The sequence below is a fragment of the Lissotriton helveticus genome, chromosome 7 (genome assembly GCF_964261635.1).
Source record: "Lissotriton helveticus chromosome 7, aLisHel1.1, whole genome shotgun sequence".
Taxonomy (NCBI): Eukaryota; Metazoa; Chordata; class Amphibia; order Caudata; family Salamandridae; genus Lissotriton; species Lissotriton helveticus.
The window spans coordinates 1,825,939,197-1,825,958,335 of record NC_136068.1 but is presented as its reverse complement, the minus strand read 5'-3'; the positions used below and the strand labels follow the sequence as shown (position 1 = coordinate 1,825,958,335).

Here is a 19,139-nt window from a genome sequence, read left to right as displayed (position 1 = left end):
ATCTGCTTGGAGCCGCATTTAAAAGAGGCTGATTGTTGCTATGTTCTGCCTATTACTTCTTCTCAGTGTTCTTATTGGAACCTTTATATTGTGATGCGACTGGCTTGGATCTGCAATTAAAAGTCATTGCATAATGTAGCCTCCGTTCTTGTAATGAAATATTGAGGATAAAAATATTGCGAAGTTAAGTTTCTATAGGTAAGTAAAGTTTTGTTATATTTAGCTCCACATATACGTACCTTGATAATATATATTACTTCAAGGTACGTTGATGTGGAGTTAAGAATAGTAAATCTATGCTTAACTATTTGCACTTACCTTCTTTATACTTTGCTCTTTGATATTTTGAACACAATATTCTGTCCGCACAATATTTTTGTTTCCGATATCCTGACAGTGGTCCTTATGTGCTAGGTGATGGATTATGTTGCAAATGCAGCAAACCATAACTATGCGGAAAATGCCACAGAATCGCATCATTCCATGGTCATGGTGTTGGTGAGGGATTGTCACAGTGTCAGAGAGATATTGTTCACCACGGTGCTGGTGGTAGATTGTCATGGTGTTGTCAAAGGTTGACAAGTTTGTTGTCAAAGGTTGACAAGTTTGTTGTCCCTCAGTTGATCAGTGTTTCTGAAAGAAGTCATTCATAGTGTTGCAAGTTATTGAGTCAGGGTTGTGTCATTTGTTGATCGGTGTGTTGGTGAGACTTTGCTCACAGTCTTTGTGAGTAGTTGATAGTCGGTTGTGGTCAAGGAGCGGATTGATATGTTGGTAAGATCTTGCGTCTGTGAGGTCTTGATCAGAGTGTTGGACAAGGGCTTGATAATGTATTGGTGAGTGACTGTTCTTAGCATAAGAGAGGTGGTGCATCTTACTGACATTGTGTTGGCTGGGGAAGTAATAACGTGTTGGCTGGGGATCGGATCAAGGTGTTGACAAGAGTTGAATCTTAATGTTGGTGAAGAAATGATCAGGCTCTGATGAGGGATTGTTCATTGTGTTGATGAGGAGTTACTCAACGTGTTAGCAGGAGGTGCATCAACGTGATGGTGTAATAGTTGACTAGGGGTGGATCTAACGCTGGTGAGGGGTTGACCGTGGTACTGACCTCATGTGTTGCTCTCCCTCTTTCCCCAGCCCTGAAGGATGAGCGCTTCCAACTGGTGGAGTTCAACCAGAAGCACGTGAAGATCATTCTGTCCAACGTGAAGCTGGACGATGAGGGTGGATACTTCTGCCAGCTCTACGCGGAAGACACACACCACCAGATCGCCACGCTGACTGTGCTGGGTGAGGCTGCCTGCTTCCTTTGTCCTCTCTGTGTGCACCTTCTTACCCTCACTCACTGTCAGCCACTCACGCTATCCCTCTCCCTCACTCATCCACACATCCGCCCTCACTCATTCCATATTGTGGCAATCAGTTGTGCAGCAGGTGCAGTGACACTGGGGTTCCGGGAATGAGGGGCCATTGTTTGTTAGTCATGATAGTCTTTTCCTTCAGAATGGGGGTGAAGGGGACCCACCTACCTTGCTTGTATAGTACCCCATGGCACCTTCGCTATGCCCCTGCACTCCTTCACCCATCAAGCCAACCATTCACTCACTGACCTTTCACATGCACCAATTCCATGTTTATATCACATTCAGCATGGGTTTTCCTTTGCATTCTGGTACTTGTTGTCCTGAATGTATTATGAGACAAACACGGCTACAAAGATTACAAGGCAAGACTACTGAATGAGCTACTAGTAACAGAGAAACCTGAACACTTTTCTTGCCTCCCTCTCAATCACTCATAGCCCTCTCTCTTGCATTCTGAGTTTTGTATTTTCTTTCATTATCTGCCTTTGTTAATGTTTGGACTTGCCTTGCAGTGCCGCCCGAGAACCCTGCTGTAGAGGTGAAGGAGCAGGCTGTCGAAGGCGGTGAGGTGGAACTCACCTGCATCGCCCATCGCACCAGACCGGCTGCCACCTTGCGCTGGTACCGCGACCGGAGAGAGTTGAAAGGTGAGTGTGGGATCTTCACCGCTTCTTGTGGTTTTTGTCTGACAAGGTGCCTTTGGTAGAGGAGTCACTGTAGGAATCAATGCTATAGAGTTGCTTCAGAGGGTGGTATATTCTAGTTATTTGAGTCATTGTTATAAATATCACCTGCATTGCCTTCAATGCATTCAAACAGAGAGAGCCCAGTTTCCAAGGAAGATTTCTCGTAGACCTTGCCCCCTACATGAAGATTACCTCGCCCTATCTGTGCGCCCACCTACCTTAAACTCCCTTAAGCCAAGTACTCCCTCTCCGAGAGCCTCACTACCCATTACCTGCTCCTGTCCCAAGCAGGACCACCGCCACAAGTGTAGAACACTCTCTACACCCAAGTGTACCACCCATAGCTGAAAATACTCCAACTGAGGGTAAAGTACCCAGAGTGCACTGTGACTAGGAGAGTCTACTGAATAGCAGGTAAGATGGCGGGCGTGTTCAGACCCTCTAGACTATTTTACGTCATTGAGTACTACACCCTACATTTTGAAAAGTAGTATTGCAGTGTCATTGCCTAATATATATTATTTGTGTTAAGGCAACAATCGCCCATTTGTCTGTAGCATCACCTCAGTGCCTGGGGCACCACCTAAGCCAAGGTTTCAAGGCACACTCCTGCAGATGTGCCCAGGTTGGGCTCTCTCTCGCAGCGCTTAGAGACCTGTCGGTAATAATGCCCTTTAGAAATTCCAATTAACAATAACAATGGCGGAGCTCTCGTTGACTGTGCCCTATCTTTGGCCTGTGATTGTGTCTGGCTCACTGACCGCTGTCTGACTTGACCTTAGGCTATCTGTGTCTAGCACAAGCTACTTGTCGAGCCGTGAAAGCTATCCGTTCCCACAATGCCTCTCGCACACTCAATAACAGAAAAAACAATGTTCCTTAGGCAAATTATTTAAACTTAACTTCACAGTTGAAGGATTGTCACTATAGTGAACATAAATTTCAATTTTTCAAGAGAAAATACAAATAGTAAATCATTTGTTTTTATTCAATCATCTTCGTTTTAAATCGTAAGAATATGTATATACAATATAATACAATCCACTTTCGGCAACAAAATGGTATACTGTTTCTTCAGTTTTTCAAATGATATACAGTACCAAAAGACACTTTTGTAATGGATATGGACAGTATTTACATATCTTCCATATGTACAGTAATTTTGCACAACCTATATACAAAATTCCTATTCAATCAATGTTGATACTATTTACAAAGAAGTGTCGTTGCGTCGACGTTTCGGTCTCATACAGTATAATATAGCGAGACATATGTAGTGAAAGGACGTAGCAAACTCTATGAATATATGTTGACCCTTAACATGTATTAATATATACTATACAGCATCAAATGAAAATGTACTGAAACAGTAATATATCACAATTATTTAATCATTTTATTTCAGTTATGGTATATTTTCTTATTTTCCGCTTTTTTGATTTTCTTTCTTCAATTTAAAAACAATTGTGAATCTTGTAAATAACATTCAAATTCCATAAATAAGACAAGTTGCAAAATGGAACAGTGCAAAAATAATATATATGAACAAGAAACTAGACAAAAAAGGTGATATACGTTATAACCAATCGTTGGAAATTTGGATGAAGGCAATGCGGTTGAATGGGACTACGCGCGTTTCGGCCAAAGGGCCTTCGTCAGGTGACCGTCATTTGTACATTACATATATACAAAAATATAATAAAGACCTAAACAAACAAACAAAAAGATAAAAATAAATATAAGTGAAATGCACATACATTATACTCTACTACAATGATTTATAATCTGAGCTGTACAATAATTCAAGGGTCTATAATTTTTCATTTAGAAATACATATGTATACAGTATTCATGTCTTAGTGTAACCACTCACTATCCTAAGTACTATACCTTCTATTCATAACAAAAAACAATACGTTTCTACTTCAGTTTATATCTACATAGCTTTAATTATCAAAAATCTGATATAAATTGTGTTTATCAATAAGACACATTATCTCACAAAATTTGTTTCGTTACATGATTTCTTCATTACCAAGTATTATGTATTTTCATATTAAAAAGCTCATTTACTAACAGTTCCAATTCAAAGAGGGAATTTTAAAGAAAAGACAAAAGGTAGATAGCTCTAGATATAGATAAAGCATAGGTCATGTCTACAGATGGTCAGTGATGCTAGGAGAAAAAAATAATATAGCGAGACCATCATCAGGACATAGGTTGCACCATGGACTGAGAACCAATGGGAAAGACTCTTATCCTTTAGAAGTGGTGAGTAGAACATTCAATTCAAAGGGCACTTAAATTTGCTCCGTCGTATCAAAGCGCGAGTGAAACAGCACACTAATTTCATCAGTTGTCGGTAAAAACGCGACTCGCACACTCAGCCTCTCATGTACAGTGTGAGATTGAAATTCTAATGTGTAGGAATTTATATAATACACGTTTTAGCCAATTTTCAGGCAGATCCAGTGTTGGCAGATAATGGACCTGATGCACAGAGAGTTGAAGGGGTTGCACAAGGTCACACAGTGTGGTGAAGTGCAGAAGTTGGCATCAGATTCTTAGGCTCCTCTATCCATGGTCAGCAGTCATTATAGAGACCACGATTGCTGCCCTGTTCATAACCAAGTCTTGACAACTAGAAGGGTCAGCATCCTTTCTCACAGGAAACAACTTCCAGTGCCACCCTATGTGACGGGCTCTGACGTCCACTGGGTGGTTTATAATCAGATCTGTGATCATGACCTGGATCTGAATACGTCATCCACCCCTTAAAACTGATTAACCCCAGAATGCAATTGATGTACCTAATGGAAAATCTTGGAGAAATGTTCAACACTTTGTGGCTCTGATTTCAAAGTTCTCATTCCAGTTTTTAAAGCATACTTCTTGCCAAGGAGATTGCCTCTTCTGCCTGTTTATGGGTGGAGTGCTTCAACCACCAAATCATCTCATGATCCCGATGCACTGGTGACATTGAACCAAAGATATGGAGTCCAGGAGGACAGATCTTACCAATGGGAGCTCGTTTATGACCCTTATTTTGCCTCCTTCTGCTCTTTTCTCACCTTTATTCTGCCTCCTTCTGCTCATTTCTGACCTGTATTCTGATGTTATCTGCTCTTTTCTCGCCTGTATTTTGCCTCTTTCTGCTTGCTTCTGGCCTTCATTCTGCTTCCTTCAGCTCGTTTCTGGCCTGAATTTTGCCTCTTTCTGATAATTGCTGACCTGAATTATGATGTTATCTGCTCTTTTCTCGCCTGTATATTGCCTCTTTCTGCTTGTTTCTGACCTTTATTCTGCCTACTTCTGCTCATTTCTGACCTGTATTCTGATGTTATCTGCACTTTTCACGCCTGTATTTTGCCTCTTTCTGCTTGCTTCTGACCTTCATTCTGCTTCCTACTGCTTGTTTCTGGCCTGAATTTTGTCTCTTTCTGCTAATTTCTGACCTGAATTCTGATGTTATCTGCTCTTTTCTCGCCTGTAATTTGCCTCTTTCTGCTTGTTTCTGACCTTTATCCTGACGTCACATCCCCAGCGCCTAGATACCCCTAGGGTTACAGTACTGCACTATACAAATGCTGATTGACTCTCACCTGTGCGGATACTTGGGATAGAATGTACAAGGATAAGGGACAGAAAGCAAACCACAAGGCACCTTCTTCAAGCTCCAGATCTTACTACAACAAGCAAGCCTTCTGGGTCTCGGCAGAGCACGGCCGGGTCAGGAGGCTCCATGTGTGGCTTAGAAGCGCCCCGACACGGAGGACCACGATGGACCGGGCTCAATTTTATACCAGAAGGAGCCTGTGGGATACTGGGAACTGGCAGGCCATGGGCAGGGGAAAACTAACAGCAATGCAATGGGAAATACTGGCACAGAGAGCCAGAGATTGCCCAGCAGCGTGCCCCTAAGATCACATGCACCTCTGGGGTGGTCTTTGGAGAGTGCTAGCGACAGCTTCTTGGCACTCGGAAAGTGCCTTCTTGGACCAATAAGGGCATCAGCAGAGCAGATTTTCAGAAAAGCAACCAGCTGAGTCACAGCCTGGAGAGCCCTGGTGGCACTCAGCCCCAAATCTGGGAAGACATGAGGGCAAGGTTCATGCAGGCACGGACACAGTCAATGTCTTCTAAGTGCTGGACAAGAGATTTTATGTCCAGTACATGCCAGTCGGCGGTAGCCCCTTGCACTCACAGGTAGAGCAGCTGCTGAGGTTGGAGCAGCTTTCTTACTACTGGGTAGTGGCACATGTTGCTGGGCGGAGGCAGGCTAATCCTGCTCCCAGCATGCTCTGCAAATAGTGGCTTACTTTAGAAGGATTCGAAACACTGTGTGCCTGATTCACAAACTGCATTTTGTAGCACGTAAAGTAGTACTATAGTAATACAACGTATTTACTGAAACATGCAAGTGACAAACACGTGTGAAAATCTCCACCTCTCCTATCGTTCCCGTCGGGAGATGCTCAAACGTGTAAATGTACTACTTAGTATTAAGTGAGGCAGGGATCAGGAGAAATGGTAGGAAAATCATTGTGTATTGTGTAAAGTAGTGGTACAATAATACAACTTATTTACTGTAAAATGCAATTCACAAACCTAAGCGAAAATCTCCACTTCTCCTATCATTCCTATGGGGAAATGCTCAAACGTGTACGTTTACTATTTTGGAGTAAATGTGACAGGGGCCAGGAGAAGTGATGGGAAAATAGGGACTGTTTAGAACAAATAGGATCAGGTTAAGGAAAGGTGAGGAGAGGATTAGGGACAGACTGCCTACTACAAACACCCACCTTAAAAAGGGTAGGCCCGCCCATGTCCACAGTCTGCACTTCTAAAGCAAATGCAGCACTAAAGGTGACAAAACAGTTGTAAATATAGTAAAGCCCAGCCTTGGAGTAAGTGAAGCCCCAAACATGGCCACCCACAGGTACTGTCTCCCACACACTCCTCTTAAAAATAATGGAGACAGGGAATTTAAATGAAAAACGTTAAATTATAATAAAAAAAATTGAATATATATATATATATATATATATTTATTTATTTTATTTATTTATTTAAGCTTTTACCGCGCACAGCTACCCACAGTGGGTTTCCCGGCGCCAGGGACAGACTGTAGAAGAAAGGACTAGGCAGCACCTGACTTGAGGCCACGATCAACATTTAACTGCGCTTAAACAGAAGGGTCTTCAAAGCCTTACGGAAATGTAGTAGGTTGGTCTCTGACTTTAGTGCTAGTGGGAGGGAGTTCCAGTACTTCGGGCCTAAAACAGAAAAGGAGCGACCTCCCATTCTTGCCAACTTAAATCTTGGCACTATGAAATTGCCAGTGTCCGAGGACCTTAGTGGGCGCGAGGGTATGTAAGGTGTTACCAACCCTTGGATATAAGTTGGAGCGCTACCCTGCCTGGCCTTGAACATATAACAGAGCGCCTTGAATTTACACGTTCGGGAACGCTCAGCCAATGGAGGTCATGCAACGCGCCAGCAGCTGAAGTGCGTCTAGGGACGTTCTTCAACAAGCGCGCAGCCGCATTTTGTACGACCTGGAGCACATGTATGATGGCTTTATCTGCGCCAAGGTAAAGAATATTGCCATAGTCCAGGCGTGATGTTACAAGTGCCTGGACTACGGTTCTGCGAGAGGAGAGAGGAAGCATCCACAGAATCTTATGAAGCCACCGCAGGGTTGAGAAGCAGATGGCTGCAACCTTAGTGGCCTGTTGCTTCATGGTTAGCCTGTCGTCAATGATGACGCCCAGGTTACGAACTGCAGTGGATGGCATGGGCGCATTGCCAAGTTCAGTGGGCCAATGATGGGGGCCCCAAAGATGTTTGTTCCGACCCAGAATGACCACCTCTGTCTTCTCCCCATTCAGCTTGAGACAATTTCGCCGCATCCAGTCGGCCACAAGAATGAGGCCAGACTTGAGTGCGGAGGTGTTATTCTCGTCTCTCCCTGATAGGGAGAAGACAATCTGGGTGTCATCTGCATAGGAGAACAGGGTTAGCCCAGCCTGTTCAACTATGGACGCCAAGGGTTTAACATAAATATTAAATAATAAAGGGCTAAGGATTGAACCTTGGGGAACGCCTCGGGTAGATGGACATATGGTGGAAGCTGCTTTCGGGGAGAACACTTGAAAAGTTCGGTCACTAAGGAACGACACTACCCAGGCCAGAGCCTGGCCTGTCACACCTAGGGATTTCAGAGAGTCAATAAGGATGGAATGCGACACGGTGTCGAAGGCTGCGCTCAAATCCAGCAGGATGAGCGCCATGGTGTTACCCTGGTCGACACCGTGCCTAAGACTCTCTGTTACCCCCAGGAGGGCTGTCTCAGTATATATATATATATATATATATATATGTATATATATAATAGATATAGATATATATTTCAATTTTTTATATATATATATATAGAACTTAATTTAAAAAATACAATTGTAAACTTTTGCAAAGCATTTTAAATGATTTAAACCAATTAAACCCATACATTTTAACAAAAATTTTACCGTGGGTGGGATCTTTTTTAAAGTATTCTTTAAATAACAGTATTCATAAATTAAATACATTGAAAGGGTGGAAACATGTACATCCACGCTTATGTGTAAATCTACACTCAGAAATAATAAATAGCACAAAAGAGTAGATATACACCAGGATGCAGGAGTGCATTTACTCAGTGGTGGCTGCTCCATTAGAGCAAGGGAGTGCTGCCCCCCGCCACAAGCTGCAAATAAAACGATAATTAAACAGGTTTTAAACCCGTTTTATTTTAATCCCCTGGACCGCCCCCAGGACTTTGACGAGTCTTGGGGGCGGATCCTGGTGGGGAGGTGGGGGGTAATCCCTTCACTGCGCATGAGGGTTTGGCAGACGGTCTCAGGCTGGCCAAACACTCATGCGCAGTGAAGCTCTCTCCAGCCCCACCTGCGTTGCTGGAGCTGGAGAGGGCAGGCACCGGCTCCCAGTCTGCCTGTGAGCGCAAGATGACGGTGCTCAGGCCTATCCTGAAGCTGCTCTCATGCGAGTGCACCTTCTGGATTGGCCGCAGGACAGGCTGGGAGCCTGTGCTGAGGGCCAGAAACAAGAAAAGCGTGATGCAGTGGCAGACTGCAGCAGCACGAAGGTAATTTTATTTATTCATTTACTTTTGTTTCACCCCCGAACACTGGAAGCTTTATCTGTGCTGTAAATTCAGTATGAACAGCACCATGCAGCACGCCGGAGGGCGCTGCTTCTTTCTACTGCTTGAGTATATTTTCTACTCGAGGAGCAGCGTTCTCAACACAAAGGACCGCGACCTTCCGTGACCTCCCACATTCAGAAAACTCGCCGGGAGGTATTCTAGCACCCGCCAATTGTGCTAGGGGGACACAAATTCTCACTTGCGCCCTCCAACTTAACATTGACTAGCCACGCACAAGAAAATACTCTGCCACTCAGCGATTGGTGGAGTTTTGCCGGAACTCCGTGTTCCGCGAGGAACGCGGAGTGGGCAAAAACCTGTGATCTCTGCCGACAGAGCGGAATTTTTGCCCAACACTACTCTGTAGATATGGCGAGCCAAGAAATGAACAGAGCCTGGCCAAGCGTCGGCTTTGGCTCTAAGAGCCCTTGCACGAGCTGAGCCCAGCAAAAAACACCTTTTTTAACATACAGATGTGTTTACCTTAGTACATCAGATTAAATGAAAAGTATTAAAAGGGACTTTTTACACATGACCTGACAATCACTTCCGCCCCCGCCCTGATGACAGTGCTGTTAGTGAACTAATAGACAGGTCAGTTGTCAAGTGCACCCTATACGTGACCTTGATTCTTATTGTAGTTAGAGTAACTTTACAGGCTCAAGAGCTTCTCCCTGAACCTACCTATGTGAAGGTCTTCTCATTTTGGATAATGAACAAACAGGAAGCTTAGTAAAATAAAATATTTGCCTCAGGTCACACATGATTAAGCAGGGAAACTGGGATTCATCCCAGAAGTTTCAGATTGTACAATTGAGGCAGTAGATGAGCATTTCTTCCCGGCATCAAAGGTTAATGTTTTGTCTTTTCTTCTTGAAGGATTAGATAACTGTGTGGCTGACAGGCTGAATCTGCCTTTTATTTTGGACAGTTTTAAATAGAGCCAAGATCGCCCAAGAATATACCAGATATCATAACGGACACAGATTATACACTTTTTTTCCAGGCGCAGAAAGATTTGCCAGTATTTTTTAGGATACTGAGCTGAAGCCAGGAGTCGAACCACAGTTCCTGATGACACACGTTCAGCAGCCTTCTGTAAAGGCTCGGCTCGTTTTGGGCTCGAGGTTCCAAGAGGACCTCGAGCCGAGCCAGACATCTGGCTCGAGCCTGGCTCACACTTTCAGTGGTCCGCCTGCCTCGTCTGATGAAGTAGGGAGTTTAGTAGTCTTGGGAAACCATCCCACGAAGCAGTACCTGGAACTCCAAGTCAGAGGGAGAAATGACAGTGCCAACCACTGGGACTGCCCAGTACTGCCCACGTGTTCCAGGACCTCGTGAACAGCAGGGGCGGCCCTAGGCATGTGGAAGCTGTGCACCTGCACAGGGCCGCCAAACCCCAGGGGCTGCCACGCCAATATATATCCTTAATATAATAATCCTCTGAGGATAGATACATATTTGCGTGGCGGCCCCTGGCAGGTATTTGGCAGCCTCCGGCTCTGTTCCACTTCCAAACACCCTGACCCCCCCACCCCCTCTTCACTGGCCTCCACGACTGAGTTCCTCCGGGGGCCACCTACCTACGCTCCCTGCCCAGGGCCACCATGAGCCTAGAGCCGCCCCTTAGAAAAGCCCTGACTGTGTGACGGGCTGACCACCCACAGACAAGATGTCTGCTGGGAGCCTCCCCCCCACCCCACCCCCTTGGAAGAGTCCAGTCCAGGGTCCCTAAGGCTTTGCTTCGATCTGAGCAGGAACGACCCCACACCCTGGAGTGACCCATCTCCACCTAGGAGACTGTCCAGGCCCCCCCCCCCCCGCCAGGAGGGAATTGATTTACATTCATTTAGTTGCGTATTTATAAGCAGAGGCATAGCCATGGGCATGTGAGCGCTGTGCAAACTCTTCATGTAAAAGCAATTATAACGGAATCATTGTTGCAATAATCATTAAAATAAAGCGATAAAGTCTTTCTAAATGTTGCAACGGCAGCACTAACTCAACCGCTTTATTTTCTTCCTCAAACTGGGATAATGAGCAAAGCTTCTGCCTTCCGAAAAGAGTTTCATAAAGGATACGTCTCCTGCAGTGGCGGCTGGCTTGTACCGAGGGTGGTAGGGCAAACATTAAATAAAAAAATTAACTCACTTACCTTCGCCGTGCGACTCCACCTCCCTCGGGTGAGACACCTAGAAGACCTAGGAAGCTCTTGATGCAGGAAACTGTACTACCCAATCCTAGCGCTGCTCTCGCAACATGAGAGCAGCGCCAGGATTGGATAGGGCAGGCTTTCCCAGCACTCCTAAGAGCACTGGAGGCCTGCACTTTCTCTAACCCAGCTGTCTAAGATAGTTAGGTTAGAGAACTTTAAAATGCGCATGTGTGACTGGCTATCCCAAGACGACCAACCAAAGATACATGTTCATTTTAAAGTGCACAGTTTGAAGCTACTGCCACTCGGCAGCGCTGGCAGTGCCCCTTCCCCACAGGGCTTTAAGTGGGAGGAAAAAACTGGGGGGGTCTCTCAAAGGGGAGTGGTCAATGTAATAAAGGGCGTGGCTTAAAATACGTAACCTAAAAATCTGTGTTTAGCACAGTGTGCCGCCTGACTTGTATTTTGCTGTTCCTGCCATTGCGTTAAGATATATGATACAACAAGTAACATCATACCTACAAGTCAGGACTATTGGCTTTGCCAATGGTTGTTAGTTGCAGAAGATAAATAAGCAGCAACTATGGCTTGTATATATTATTAAAGGCCCGGTGCTGATACCAAGACAATGTTGCTGCTCCCGAGCTTCAAAAAGAGAAGGGAAATCCAGAGAGAAAATGTCTCTTTAAAGGATGTCCCTTCCCCTACAAGGCTCACCACGCGCACATCGATGTGCTGCTGTCACTGCAGTCCGGAAAAAAACGTGCCAGGGCACAAAACAGAGCCCGATAGAGACCCGTTTGGAGGCCCCCTTAAAAAACTGCCAGTGCTCAGACACGGTGAGACCCGGCTCACTTAGAGCCCTGCTGTCTCACCACTTAGTTTTGGACAGGTTGCCGAAACATAAAATGGTAATCAATAAACTGTGTTACCATTTTATTTTTAATCTCTGGGCTTGTGGGGCGATGCTCCTCCGCTCAAATGGAGGAGCCACCCCTGGTCTCTTGTACAAGACATGACACAGGCGGTCACCTGTGCAACTGGCGCTTCGATGAGCTATCTGTGCAGTGCTGCAAGGGGCGTGTCCTCTGCCCTGCACCCCAATGTTCTAATCGCGTGCAGTGCGGAGGTGCTAAAGTTTCTCATCTTTGAAAACCTTTTGATTACCCCTGTGTCAAAACAAGGGTTGTATAATAACACCTGTTCCAGTTTACTTCGGCCAAAAGGTTTTTCTGTGTTACTCTGAGACAAAGTGCTCCTTGTCAGGGTCGGAAAAGGATCAAAATTTGGCCTGTGCACCCCCTAAAAAGTGACCCATATGCCCGCATAACACCAGTCTGTAAAACAATATTTGGCTACTCTAAGTTTTAGAGAAACGCTTAACAAATTATGTATTTTAAAGGGTTGTACGATGGTACAACGGAGGTAATTACTTTGCATGCCTTTTGCCACGCATTTGTTAGCACACGTTTTTACCGCAAATATGCATTTACAACGCATGCCAATACCATGCATTGTTTTTAGATTTAAAAACAATGTATTTGTGGGTGGAGACCCCCCAAATTACCTTAAATGCATGGTTTTTCCATGCATTGTAAATGCATGTTCGCTGTAAAAATATGCGTGCTAAAAAATACGTGGTAAAAGCACAACAAGGTAAAAACCTTGTTGTAAAGGCTGTTTCCCATTTTAAAGGTCAAAGAACCAGATACATTGGTGAAAGCACGAAGCACTACATTTTTGGCCTGGTGGACTGGGTGAAATGAAGTGGCCCAAAGTCCACAACTCCTGATCTTGAATTGTTTGACACTTGGCGTTTTTTTTAGCTGCATCACTGGTATTTTAGTGTCCTGGTCGGTATGAAAGTGGAGATAATCACCTAAAGCTGGTATTTTCTCCTCTGATCAATATATACTTTAAAGTTTAAACAGTAAATATAAGGTGAAAGCAGTTTAAAATGTGATCTAAAGCTGCTTTAATGATCCGTGACTGAAGGAATATGGCTGTTTTTATTTATTGTATAAAGAATCCTGTTTCATTAATATGTTCCAGCCTTTGCAGACTCTAAAAACATGAGCAAGCAGAAGGTTATTTTTTATTGTATTTTTTATATAGCATGAACTGTGCCCAAGGACAGCGATAACATGAGCACCAGTTACATTACAGAAGATCAAATTCATTTTTATTTTATGCCTTGGGCAATGAAGTCATTTGCCCAGAATCACAGGATGTAGAGGTGAGGCTGGGACTCAACCCTATTTCTATAGTTCCAAATTCGTCTGCTCTGACCTTAACATTACATTCTCTCTCAATTGTCCTTGCTGGGAAAGGTGCCTCACAGCGAGGCCTATGCAAACATACCCCCAACCCTCCACCAAGGTTGAAAGATACTGGAGCTGAGGTGCCAACAACAGGACCTCAGCAAGGCTGATTCGCTTACTCTCCCCAGCCAACTATAGCCTGAGGGCGATGGCCTGGCAGGGGAGGGGTTGAAGAAAAGCACAGAGCTGCTGCACCTCCAGGGGACCTGAGGTGATGATGGCCCAAGGGCCACGTTACCTGTCCCCAGCCAGGCTGCGCACTCAACACCCCGCCTCAGTTTAACAGCACAGCAGGGGAGTGGGACGCTGCTTCTGGGCATCTGCGCTGGCCCCATGGGGGTTGGGCTAGCTAAAGTCTGCAGCGGACAGAGCAATACTGGCCTAGCGACACTGCTGCAAACTACCCCCATATGATGCTGGCTCCACATTACCGTGGCCTGGTGGGGAAGATAAGAAGGCTCTGTGGGCCGGTTGACAGAGCGCCTAACAAAAACCGGCCCGCAGGTGGCCCTTAGGCACCGGCCCATCGCCCAATGCCCGACTTCCAAGTCTGATGCTGCTCCTCGCCCCAGGCCTCGATCCACCCTACCCCCTTTACTATTATTCGAAACCTCCAATGTGAATTTGTTTTTTAATTATGGGAGTGCCATGGGGAGGGGGGTATTGCTAATGAACATGGCAATGGTAGAAAGACTAGCAAGTAGTTCTTTCAAGTTCTGATAGGCTTGTAGAATGTCTGTCTCGGGAGGGCGGGCTTTCGTCACACTGCCTGCCTGTCAGGACTGGGACTAGACAAGGAGGACTTGGGCTAATGTGAAGAAAGGGGTGGAGACTACCTGTTTGTGCTGATTCTTTGCCCCCTCCCCCATTTCTGATGTGCCTAGAGACTGTTACAAATAAATACATATTCATGAGGAAGTAGTGACGTAAGGGTGAAGTCTGCATGGAGTAGCAGATCTCCATGTCAACAGCCAGTTCTGTAATGTGCCTGCATTGGAACCCCTGTCTCTTACACAAAGGACATCCTGAAGGTGCGCGTTGGGAATGGACAGTGGTGGGGCACGCGGGGGCCCATGTGATGCTGGCCCCTCCCTTTATAGTGGCATCTTGCCTCTGCTGCCCAGCTAGCCTCCTCTTGCAAAGCTGACCTGGGTGCCACTGCAACTTGTAAGGAGGGTTCCCATTGGTTGGCACTGCTGCACAGTCACAAAGGTCACAATAGACCTTTAAACATTGTGAATTGAAGATTTTTATTCTTGTTTACAGTTGCCTTGCACGGCGGTGCCTGTGCAAGGAGAGTGCGTCCATAATAATAATAATATCCACATTTGTAAAGCGCGAATAATCACCCTTTAGGGTCTCTAGGCGCTGGGGGCCGTCGGGAAGATTAAGCGAGCTATTGTCCAGAGTCACATGGTGCTGGGCTAATCTGCTGCCGGCGCCGGGCATCGAACCGTGATCCCCAGATTCCGGAGTTAGTCGCCTGGCCGCGGCGCCACACCTCTTCCATAGCGCCTTGAGCACATTGTTCTACGAAGTCGTGAACCATGGACGTAGAACAGTCCTGGTATCTTTAGTTTCCAGTCTGGAGTTTAAACCCAACCGCGACCAATCTATGATCACCTTGGATGGTGCCGAAGAAGCCACTTGCTTGTACTCCCAGGTGTTTTTTTTCATACATTGATCCATGACTATGGGGTGAGGTTTGTGATGCGGAGCTTACAGTAGGCATCTAAATTTGGGGCTATCTGACTACCTTATTTATCTCATTCAGTTGGGAAAATGCCTCAATCTGCCTTGTTTAGGGTGGACTTGCATTCTCAGCATCAGACGTGGTGCCAAGGATTGGTGTCCGTTCCTTTTCGTATATGGTACCCTCTTTTTGGTAATCCTTTTCTTACTCTGTTCAATATTGCAACATTTCGGTGGGAATTCTTAGAGTCCAATTTCTGTCTCTTACAGACATACTGATTTAGGGTGTGTCGAACTAGCAGAGTTTCACTGCATGACTTCCATGGAGTTACATAAAAACTCAGCGAGATTCCACAGAGTTCCACCAGTGGGTGAAAAATATTCATGTCGCGCTCCTCGCGCAGCAATTTAGAGGCAGTCGTGTGAGCAATGCTGTAAAATTTGTGTAAACGGCACCATGCGGTGTGCAAGAGTGCGCGGCCATTTAGGTTCATTTTGCTGCCGCTCAAGTAGAAAATCTATGTGAGCGGCAGCAAATCTGCTCAAGAAGCCGCCCTTTGACTGCAACCGTTCACGCTGCCCGCCACCACCCACGTTAGAAAATGCCACTAGGGGGCGCCAAAGCTCGCTCGCATTTCAGAGCTCTGCAGCAATTGTTGGAATTTGGCCGGAACTTCGCATTACAAGAGTTCCGCCAATTTAGCGAGTGGGAAGAAGCATTCCACAAACCGCTGATACTGTTCTGCAAACTAGGAGAACAATTAACATTCCCAAATTTTATCAATAATGGGTGCATTTTGTCCTTCAGATTACAACTGCCTTTGCGTGGACAGTGTGCCAAGACGGGGTCACGTGCTCATGTATAGCCCTCTCCTACCCTGGCAGCTCTTCCCTGTACTTACCGGGGTAGAGGAACTGATAGCACTATTTGGGAATAATGCAGGCGCCCTGCATCCCTTGCGGCACAGGGGGCCCACCATGCAGCTTTGGCCTCTGTGTACCTGTGAGATGTGGGAGACTCAGGGGCCCACCACATTCTGCATGGATGGTGGCCTTATAGTTTTGTTTCATGTCGCCGTGTACTATCCGGTATGAAATTCCCTCCAGTCTAGAGAAACATTTAAGGCAATCCTGCTGAGTTCCACAGTCACACCATTCATGTCAACTGGATTGGGGGCAGATATATGGCTTCATGTCCTAAAAGCCTCTGCGATCCCATGGACGGTGGGTAGGCCTGGGCGGTAAATTCCGTTCCGCTTGCGGAATTTGCGGAATTTCGCGTTTCACTGAGAACGCGATATTGCCCAAAATTCTGCGTTCCGCGGCTTTGCGGATTTTTTACTTGTTTGCGTTCTCAAAATGCATTTTCGCGAGATGTTTCTCCCTGAGCACGCAAACTGCGATCGCGAACAGGAAAAAAGCATCGTGAACAAGCAAGATGCAGATGAATTTCTGCGTGTTCGCAGAGATTTTGTACCATTTTGTGGAACTTTTTACATAGCGCAACTATGCAAATTCCGCTCACTGAGTGATTGGGAGAGGTAGGGCTGTGTGGTGAATCTCCGTTTCTTACTCGTCATCTTAACTATCACCAGAAGGTCTTACTTGGGTCCTCACCTCCAGCACCTTTGGCATCACTGCACTGCCCTACACAAGACACACCTGGTAGATGCATCAGATGAAACCTACTCTAGTGACAAATCTAATGCACATTTCCTTCCCTGTCTTTAGGGTGACAGAGTTACACTCCCAAGGAGACCTATCCCTCCGCGAGAAGACACAACCATCAGACCAGGAGCTCTTGACCAGCTTTGGCCAATATTCTGAGGGGTCCTTTAGAGACAATAAATATCTATAAACTCACCCAGTCTCGACGCTCCTCTTCTTAAACCATTCAGAAGGAAAGGGAATGGCGGCTGCCCCAACTCTGGGGACAGGTGTCAGGCCTGGCCACGCCCTCCACGCGGTGCACCAGTCGCGTCACAGAATCTTACTCCGTTCAAGTCCAGCCTACCTCAGCATGGCTGAAGGCGCCTTTGGGCAGGCTCTGGCTTCTAGCCAAGGCAGGTGGTGTCAGTGGGACCTGACCTCGATAACAGGTATGCCAGCCTCAATATGTAGGTGTATCGCATGCGGCGAGGACTCCCACCCAAAGCGCATTGTGTCTTTTCATACCTTCATTCATCCACGCATCCTTGCACCGCACAGAAGCTTCTTCCCACACGTCTATCCTTTTCTGGGGGTGATCAGAGGCAGAGCCCAGGCAGGTAAGATTTGTAATTGTACAGCTCAAAAACATTATGGGCCAGATGTAGGAAGGCAAATACCGGTCGGTAACGGCCGATTTTGTCCATTATTGACCGGTATTTGGAGTTTGGGATGTAGGGGCATGTTAAAATACAGATTCGGTAATTTTACCGAATCGGTAAAATTAACGAATCTGTATTTTGACATGTAGGTAGCACTGTAATCAGTGCTACAGGGGTTTAAGAATTCGTTATTTACCACCAACTAGAAGTTGGTGGTAAATAATGAAAACCCTTTTTAAACAGTGCCATGTTGCAGACATACGGGCATGTATGTCTGCAACATGTGCACCCTTGCACAACACAATTGAAGGGTGCAACAGGGTGTCAAAGTGACACCCTGCCACCCTTCAATGTTTCCCCCAATTGAAAGGCCCATAGGAATGAATGTCAATTACCGAATCGGTAATTACCGAATCATACCGATTCGGTAATTAAATCGGTAAAATTACCTACATCCCGATTGCCAGTTCTTAAATACCGAATCGGTATGATTCGGTATTTAAGAATCGGAAATCTGGGATTACCTACATCTGGCCCTATATACCATATCAGGTGCCACCAACCAAAAATACAATATATCTGACTTCGAGGGGGAAGGAAGGCAGGCTTCAGTGCACCAGGACCTGGGAATCCGAGCCTGCGTTGCAAAAACATTTCCTATTTAAGACGCGATAAGAAGAAAGTGAAAGAAGGCGGCAAAGGCCTCCCAAGACAACCCTCTGTCTGCGCATTCCTAATGTTGTAACAGCGAGAACAAGAAGAGCCTTTTTACATCCCAAATACAGGGTTCAGTTCCTGGGGGTAATTGTCAGTACCCGGAAGAGGATGCCTAAGAGAGGCTGAAGACAGAGTTCAATCGCAGGCATTGGGGATTCCAACCTTCATTTAATTATTCATCCATACATTGTCTGTTTATTTCATACATAAATGCTTTGCTCGGCCCAGAGAGACATTGCAAGACTGTCTACAGAGATGAGTCGAGGAGTAGAAAGTAGATATTTTGTCTTTCACTAAAATATGCATCAGCCAAAACAAGATAACACTTTTAAAGACCCCTTACTGTTTTTCAGTTTTTTGTGTGTGAACACTCCCCTTTTGGTGCTGAAGCAACAGGGCTTTTCTCGCTCAGAGCAGTGAGTAGTAACTACGAGAGAACCCTTGTCAGCGAGTTTTCCGAGGAGACTTGGGGGAGGGGGCTGGGCAGGAGACAGATAGGGAGGTGGGGGCAGTATGCAGAATTCAGGAGTAAATAGAGTGGGGGCAAGAATAAGGGGTATCAGTGCATCATTAAAGACCCATCGAGCTGGAAAGCGATACTGTTCTATTCTCTTTGCCCTATTGTAAGCCCTTAACATCTGGCCCTTACAATACTCTGATTCTAGGCTCCTCTGAGGTCTGGACC

General features: G+C 45.7%; 1 protein-coding gene across 2 annotated transcripts in view; it reads left to right on the top strand.

The window, feature by feature from the left end:
* The window catches only part of CADM4 (cell adhesion molecule 4), a 1,180,582-nt gene that overhangs the window by 873,182 nt on the left and 288,261 nt on the right, over positions 1–19,139 (top strand). For both annotated transcript variants that reach the window (XM_078655589.1, XM_078655590.1), the window contains exons 3-4: positions 1,141–1,293; positions 1,880–2,014. In XM_078655589.1, coding sequence (XP_078511715.1) covers positions 1,141–1,293; positions 1,880–2,014 — 288 coding nt within the window. The remainder of the gene's footprint in view (positions 1–1,140; positions 1,294–1,879; positions 2,015–19,139) is intronic.